At 33.1% G+C, this 8,824-nt stretch overlaps 1 protein-coding gene across 9 annotated transcripts; it reads left to right on the plus strand.

Annotated features, from left to right (window-relative positions):
- The first annotated feature begins 843 nt into the window (after positions 1–843).
- Positions 844–7,201, plus strand: LOC100788520 (zinc protease PQQL-like). 9 transcript variants are annotated; one of them, XM_041009281.1, is made up of 6 exons: positions 844–1,250; positions 1,355–1,492; positions 1,570–1,639; positions 4,515–4,703; positions 4,872–5,381; positions 6,212–7,201. In XM_041009281.1, the coding sequence occupies exons 1-6, from the start codon at positions 1,191–1,193 to the stop codon at positions 6,706–6,708; spliced, it is 1,464 nt and encodes a 487-aa protein (XP_040865215.1). In that variant the 5' UTR covers positions 844–1,190; the 3' UTR covers positions 6,709–7,201. The 9 variants fall into 9 exon arrangements, with proteins under 9 accessions (XP_040865215.1, XP_040865212.1, XP_040865214.1 ...); XM_041009278.1 differs by having other exon boundaries at positions 4,515–5,381; XM_041009280.1 differs by having other exon boundaries at positions 1,355–1,363; positions 4,515–5,381.
- The last annotated feature ends 1,623 nt before the right edge of the window (positions 7,202–8,824 follow it).

Consider the following 8,824-nt stretch of genomic DNA (forward strand, 5'->3'; position numbering starts at 1 on the left):
ATAGTTTCTTTTAATGAAAACTAAATTCTGAATATAAATATTGTGAACTTATATTAATAACAAAACGTACTATATTAATAGTGTATTCTATTTAAATTTGGTACAGAGTCTTAAGTTTGCCGGTTATTCCAAGATATTTTAAGGATTTTGGTCCTTTAAATTTGTTATGAAATTAATCTTTATTCTGACTTAATCATATTTAAAACTCATCATTCCTTTTAAAAACTATATTACTTAGAAATTGAATTTAAGTTTTCTCTGACAAATCAATTAAGTTATATTTATTTATGATTTAGTGTGTTGCCTTGATGGAATCTATTGATTTCTTATGTTGATAAAATTATTTATTAGTATAATACATCATTTGAATGTAAATTTAAAGTATTTATACTAAAAATTTATTTTTAGATAAATGTTAGTTTGTTTTGTAAGAAAGATGTCTCTGAGAGGGATTAACAATCTAATGATAAAACGTTACTAGACTTTTTTTATTGTAGCTCATGGATTTCTGTAGTGTCTTCAGTATATAATGATAAGTCTAACAAATTCATTAGGTCTGCTTATGGGTTGATGGAGCAAGCAAGAAATTTTTATTTTAATGGTAATATTTATACGGAGGTAACTTATACTACTGAAAAAACATTTTCTACGTGTGGATTTTACGTCGGTTGATAAAAAACAACTTTAAAAAAATACGATAACATTTTTATAAATAAATATAATATTTTTACGATAATTTTATAAAAACCATTTTAAAAAACTAGGTTTTATAATATTTTTACAAAAGTGTCTTAGAATATTTTTCGTTTTTAATTAACCACGTCTGTTTGACTTTCCCTCTCACTCAACATTACAGACACAAACGTGCTTGTTCGGAACCCTAAAATTCCTCCTCACACTCCTTGACTTCCCTTCCTCTCCAAACTCGAAGACGATCTCCCTCACCAATGGTCAACATTCCTGGCTCTCATCCACTGCCTCGTCTAGATCCTCAAATTCCACAACGAGGACGACGCCGTTGAGGACCTCGACCACAACATCAAGGAGAAGCTCCACCAGTCCACACGCCGCAGCACCGTTGAACTCGAGGCGGAGCTCTAGCGGCTCCGGTCCCCATCCTCGTTGAAAGAGGCGCGTGGAGATGTTCTGTTGTTGCTGATGTTCTAGTCCATCCATTAAAGACCAATATAATGACTTCATCTTGTAAAAGAAAAGGAATTATCGAAGCCTTGGAATCAATGTTAATAGAGGTATTATTTTCATCTGGACCTAAGTTGCATTTTCTTCATCTTTCTCTCTTCAGTTTCCTTCTTTTCTCCCCTTTTATTTTGATATTTTGACAGCTATATTTTAGGTTGCAAGGGTAAGACTTCATGGCTTTTCAGAGCGTGAAATATCTGTAGTTCGTGCCCTGTTGATGTCTGAGATTGAATCTGCTTATTTGGAGCGTGATCAAATTCAATCTACCAGCTTGAGAGATGAATATTTACCAGTATTTTTTTTCATATTAAAATGGTTCATAACTAACTATGGGTGGTTTTGGAGATAATGTTCTCTTTGTTCATGCAGCATTTTCTCCACAATGAACCTGTTGTTGGGATTGAGTATGAAGCTCAACTCCAAAAGACTCTTCTACCACGTGAGTTGATATATCTTCTGCTTTTTTCTTTTGATATCAAATTTCCGGATAAATCAAGTTTGGGAGGCCTTATAATTGAGCTTATATTAGTTATTTATATCAACATTAGAGGTCTGTAAGTGTTCAGAGAAATTAAGGACATCGTGTAGCTGTGTCATAAAGACTATTGAGCCCCAACCATTTGCCATGCTTGATGATCTGAAAAATGTTGTTAAGAAAGTCAATCCTCTTGAGGAAGAGGGTAGAATCTCTCCTTGGGACGATGAACATGTTCCACAAGAAATTGTCACTACAAAGCCAAATATGGGGTGAGTTTGATTCGATCATGAATGTCTTTCTCATGGTAAGTAATATAAATCATCGTATTTGTTATTTCCTAGACCAAAGGAGAGTGATCTCATTAATTGCAGCCAGAGGAGAAAACTGGTTCTCCAATGGTATTTATATGTGATGATGAGGTGAGGGATTGAGAGATCGCAGCAAACCTTGAGGCAGCTATATTTAGTCTTTTTTTTATAACTTCCTTATCCTTAGTCTTAGTCACTGATGTCTATTTGCCTATAGGGTGATCACTCACAACCCCACAGTTGGCCATCAACAATGCAATTTACAATGATCAACCAATGCAGTTCAAGTTATAACAAAAAGTACATACATATCTTTAACTTAAAATTGAATTAAAACCGTGAAAGAAATTCTCATTAGCCGGACAAGCCATCACGATACATTACCATCTTACGAAATACTATTATAAAGCCATTAGTTATAATTCAAGCAACGATGTTCACTTTTCTCAGCTGCATCAATTTGAAAAAGCAATTCAATGTTTCATCGTCAGATTAATTGGTCAGAGAATGATTATTAATTATTTGGTTGATAGCTGCTTTATGCCATATCTGTTTTGAATAAATTAAATCAATATGAACTACACTCAAAAGATATTAAACTGCTTTAAATCAGTGACGTTACTTCAACTTCTGTAGATTAGTAAATTAAATGTTATGGTTTACACATGTCTACCAAAAAAAAATTGTTAGTCTTGATTTCTACATATCTACACAAGAATACTCTTTCCCCCTATATTAGGTCTAAAAATACTTTTTTTTTTTTTACAAATTTTCAGATTTATAAAGTCTGACTTTAGTATTTTTGGTATAACGTTATATGCATTTACTCGTCACTGTACCGTGTACAGTTTTTAGCATTTTATTACATATAAATCTTATTTCATTTTTTTTTTACCCAGCTAACTTAATTTTGCTGTATGTATATGATGTGAGGTAATTTGCCTCAAATAATGTGTGTCGCTTTCAACTTTTCCAATTCTATTTTAACTGCATGATACATTGAATTTGCACTAAATAATGTTACCAAGCATTCTTCTTTTTTTTTATTGCTTGTTTTTGTAATTTGTGATCTTATTTTCCCACACTTAATTTGTTTGGCTCTACTGTGGCCATATTGAAGTGTCTCACTCAACAATGACTTTGCCATCTGGAATGAGAGTCATTATTCATGGAATAAGACAAGGTTTACATGTGGAAATGTTTTTCTTTCCAACTCCATCAGGAAACACACAACACTGAATTATGATGTTTAGGACGGTGCACTTAATGGCAGAGGGACTCGCACACTTTAAATTCTTTCCCAGCAATGAATGGAATGTTAGAAATCCACTCGTAAATGAGGGTATATTTCAATAGCTTTTTTTAAAGGCAATTGCTACAAAAATCAAATGATTTTTTTTAAAAAAAAAACAAAAGTACTATAAATGTACGTATTATCATTATGATTTTTAATGTACCTCTAACATAAATTTCAATAAAAAATTATTTATTAATCCTTTAGTTAGTGTTTCTAGAATATTGATACCTATCTTAAAACATTTTAATAGAAATTTTATTGATTGAGAGTGCACACACCGTCGGTATAAAAATTAAACTCAACAAAAATTAGAATTCATAATTCGATAAAAAAAAATGCCAAAATGGTACAACTACTTTCCAAATACAAAACTTTAGTTTATTTATTTATTTATTATTCTTTGTATCACTATATGTCTGTCATAGTGTTATTATTCCAAAGTGCCATGGCCACTTGTGAAGTTCCACACCTTAATTGTTTTATATATATATATATATATATATATATACTTTTAGAGAGTGCAGATAATGAGAGAACCCAAAATCAGAGTTCGGTAAAAGCACCCATTTTGCATTTGGAACTCTGCACTGTATCAGACTAGAGAAAGATTGTAGATGTAATGCCAAGAACAAGATTATCTACAAAGCATCACCTATAGTATTAATTTTGTTTATAATATGATTAGTGGAAAATCATATCTGCCTCTGACGATTTGGCCACCACTAGTGAGTGAAGTGCATGAAATGGAAAGCACAACAACTCATGCAGCCCATGTTAGTTTTTTTTTCCTCTCTCTCTCCTTTGAAAATTAAACAAAACAAAATAAATCAACAAACGCCTTTGTTCTCAAATGAGAAGTATTTGACGGTTCGAATAAAATTAAATTAAAAGATACTGACAAAGAATTCATACTCCAAGGAAAACTCAACCTTATGTGACACTTCACCTTTTGGTTTGATAACAACATAACTTAAGTACATAACAATATCACCTCTTATTGCATGCTTTGATTGAACAAGTCTTAGTCCATGCTCACCATACCCCATTGCCTCCTTATCATTTTCTCCTCTTTCATTCCTTTACCATTATTACTCCTCCAAAGTCCAAACCACACCCTTCATTGCTAGAACAATATTCTATGCATAGGAAATTGAAAAGGAAAAGAAAGCAGAAAAAAAAAATCTGAAAAGATCATAGATGGGTCGAGTGATACATGTTGCGGTGGTGGCAGCCTCATTGGGATGTGTTTCAACCCTTTTGCTGGTTTTTATATGGCGTTTGTGTCACCACAAGAAAGAGCACAAAGACTTTGTTGAGGCCAATAGGATCACCAGAATGGAGAGCCTCCAAGCAGGAATTGCAAGACTTCATCAACAACCATCAATCTATCACCAATTTGATCACAAAAACAAAAACAAAGGTAAATTTTATGTGTTTCATAATGGTGTCTCAAGAAGAGGACACTTGTTTAACTGGGATGATCATCCCTACCTTGTTGTTGATGCTGTGGAAAATGGTTGGTCTAGATTTGCTTTTAGTAACTACAAGAGCAACATGACATCTCATTTAAAGAGATCAACCCTTTTAGGAGCATGTGCAGCTGGTGAATATGGAATGAAAACTAATGCTGAGATAAGCTGGGAAGTGTGCAATGGATCAGCTGAATATATGCAGAAGATTAGGCTCAATCCTGGGTTAAAAAAGGTTCTTCACACAAACAACTCTTCCAATATGAGTGTTGCTTCTGTCATTAGGACGGTTTTACCTCTTCCTGGCCCTCCTTTGGGGAACTATGCCTTCCCACAAGAGGCCTATTTTGAAATCACCATCTTGTTTTCTCATATCGATGATCATGAATTGGTTGTTGCGAAGAGAGAAGGGGAGAAGACAAAACTCCTCATTGAAGATGGTTCCAATGGAGCAAGTGAATTGGACACTGTTGAAGAAATGAAACTTGGCCAGAAAGAGGGTGGTGAAAAGAGTGGATCTGTGATGTTCTCATTGGGGTTAACAGCTGGAGGGGGTGTTCCTTTGACAGTTCCAGGTAGCTACCCTCGGAGCATTGGATTCAATTCCAATGGTTCTGTCTTTCTTGAAGGTAACTGAATTACCTACCCTTGTTTTATTGCTTGACATGTTCATTTTTATTTACCATTTGAGTAAAGAAAGGCTTCAAGGCCATTCCATTTCCTATAGGTCCAAAATTTGTGGACAAGAGGATAGGGTCATTATTCATTAGGTGGTGTAGTGATAAGTGCAGTACAAATTCGAAGTTCATTAGTCATAAAATTTTTGGCTTTGTGCTGATGTTTTAGAAACAGAACAGCTTGACCCAACTAAAGACACATTTCTAATTGTCACCTAAAACATCAACATCAAAGGCCCACACGAAATGTTTTTAACAGTCCACATTCCACCATATAACTACAAAGTCGTACTTAGAGCAGAATAGACCAGTTATAGTTGTGTTATAGTAATGATTTTAATGGACAAAATTTAGATGCCCTTTTTAAAGTGGTTTTAGTGTTCTTATCCTATTAGAATTTGAGTTTTACCTTGATAACTTGTGCTAATCTTTAATGCAAACCTTTATTATGTGGATTAAAGTGGAGCTCTAATTACAATTGCAAAACAGTACCATATGTATACAAGGAGCTGCATTTAAGTTGTCTGATTTTAATTTGTATATTCATATTTCCACAAAACAATTTTACAACCAATCAAAAAATCAAGATAATATTCAAATAACTTCTGCAGGGTTTCATTGTTTTTCCATTATCATTTTAATATATCTTGAGTTTTTGATTGGTTGTACTTTACAATCATTGTGTTTATGCTAAATTCACTCACTTCTACAGATATAGTTCAATATATGCTGATTCATTCATGTTCTTTTCGACACATCTAAGTTGTGAAACTTGGTTACAGGAATGAAACTTGTAATGGAGTCTGAGAAGGCACAATGGATAGGAACTGATAGGGTAATTGGTTGCGGGTTTGATCCAAGGCAGAAAAAGGTTTTCTTCACATTGGACTCAGAGTTGGTGCATGTCATCCACTGCCAGTCAGAGGAATTTGCCACTCCACTCTGTCCAACTTTGGCTGCAAATATAGACATTCAGGTTTTGGTTAATTTTGGACAAAGTGCATTCAAATATGCACCTGCAAATGCGCAAAGAACACCAAATCCATGCTTCATAGCCCCACTTGTGAATTCCCCTGGTGCTACCCTTGGCTATGATGACAGCAAGGAGCTCTTCTCCATGGGAAGGATTGATTCTCAGTGGCTTAATCGATCCGCAAACAAAGGAAATCACCACAATGGGAATAGTACTCAAGTCTTAGATTTTGATGAGTCTGAGGCTGATCTATTTGAAATAGTCTTGGATGTCTCAAAACACAGTGCCATAGCTCACAGAAAATGAGGCATAATTGGATGCAATTAAACTTTATTTCTCCTTGTTCAAATACCCTTTGATCTCTCTCCGTCAACTGCACCTGCTGTGAAGAGAGAAAATGATACAAGTTCAATAACTGGAGAGGATCTAGGCCCATTCAAACACGGTATTGTATGGCGTTGCTGCACATACATCACCTTCATTTGGAAGCATGTTATGATCTCATCCATCATCTGAGAAGCATCTTCGGCAGCCATAAGGTCTTAATGAATCAGTCCTGAATACGAATGTAGAAAACACACAGAAAGAGGTTAACTTTATTGTCAACCGTGGAGAGTTTCTGACTAACTAATCATAACAGTTTTTTTTTTTTTTTGTCTCTTCCTTTCTACTCTTGAAACATATTATATTTCTTCTTTGGTGGCTAAGCACCTGGTTTTACCTTTTAGAAGAAAGCTTAATCTTCCATCTGTAAATAACTATGTAATCTGATGGTATATTATACTTTCTGGCTTTCTCATTCAACTTTCTGTAAACATTCTATTTGCTGGTTCATGCGAAAGGTTATTGTAAAGCAGCACAATGATGAAAAATATTATACATTTATAACAACAAAATTTTATCCCATTAGGCACTAGTAAGGACAATTATATGCATCGCACGACACCGTTTAACTTAGTTAAAGACTAAATTTCAAAAATACTATTTACTATAACACTTCTTTAACAATTTCCTTCGTTTTCTTTCTTGTTTTTCTGGTCTCCCTCTTCCCCTTTTCACAATACTAAAAATCTATCATAAGTGATCATGTCCCTTAATTATTTAACTCACATTACACTTAGATTTTCTCCCTTCTAAATATTGTTTAATAATTTAATAGAAAGTAGACAATCACATGACTTTAAATAAAAATTTATATTTAAAATACCTTCATCTTCTTTCTCACACTCGCACCTCATGAGTTTTTTTTTTTTCAAAATTGCACTTGACACTCCTCCTTTTTTGCATCCTAAAAAAAATCTTTAATTGTTTAACTCACATTACACCTAGACCTTCTCCTTCCTAAATACCATTTAATAATTTAACAAAAAATAGATACATTTTGATCACATGACTTTTAATGAAAATTTATGTCTAAAATAATTTCATCTTCTTCCTCTTAACTCCATAAAAGATATGACACTGTTTTCAACTTGAAAATATTTTAACACTTTTTTTTTCTTTTTCTTTAATTGGACGTGAACTCACCTTGTTGGTACACGTGTGTTAACACTCTTCCTTCTTCTTTTTCTATTTTTTAATTCAATTATTTTTGTGCATGTTGGGTCGTTTGGTTGCTGCGTTTTGGTTGCTGCGTTTTTGTTGAACGAGTTCCCAGCAATGCCTATTGATTAAATATGCTTCAAATTTTAGTGTTTTGCTCCTACGTTGTATTTTTAACTTCTTTCTTTGAAATATTTATTTTTTATAACTACATGTTTGATATAATGTCTCAATCAACAGCAGCATCTTATTCAAGTGTTAGCAATAATGAAGTAAGAGTCAAAATATTAAAAGAAAAATTATTATTGCCTTAAAAAAGGTCCATTCGCAAGATCAATTGTTAATTTGTTATTGAATATTTAACAAAGATGTTAGGACAATTTCGTTTGTTCACATATTTCAATTGACGTTAATTAATGATGTTAACATAAAGAAAATAAAAGTAATGTAAAAAAATGAGAAGTATCGAATACAATTTGAGAAAAATAAAGGGGTTGCGAGTGTAACAAAGATGTTAAGACAATTCCGTCTACTCACATATTTCAATTGACATTAGTTCACAACGCTAAAAAAAGGGGAATAAAACTAATATAAAAAATAAAAGGATATCAAATACAATTTTAAAAAATAAAAAAGTGAGTATAATTTATTTTAATCATTAACTATACTACTTTAAGGATTCACTCCTCTCACTCAACATAATCTCTCTAACCTCACTAAAATAATCTTCATCTTAATTCCGTTATGATTTGACAAACATCTTTCAATCAATCTTTATTGTGTGGTGCATTTAATTAAATTAAACATTGTGAGCTTTACTATCTATGACTTTCTACTTTCTAGGAATCACACAACAGTAAGCTTTGGTTTGGTTTGGTTG

This window comes from Glycine max, chromosome 14 (genome assembly GCF_000004515.6).
Source record: "Glycine max cultivar Williams 82 chromosome 14, Glycine_max_v4.0, whole genome shotgun sequence".
Lineage (NCBI taxonomy): Eukaryota > Viridiplantae > Streptophyta > Magnoliopsida > Fabales > Fabaceae > Glycine > Glycine max.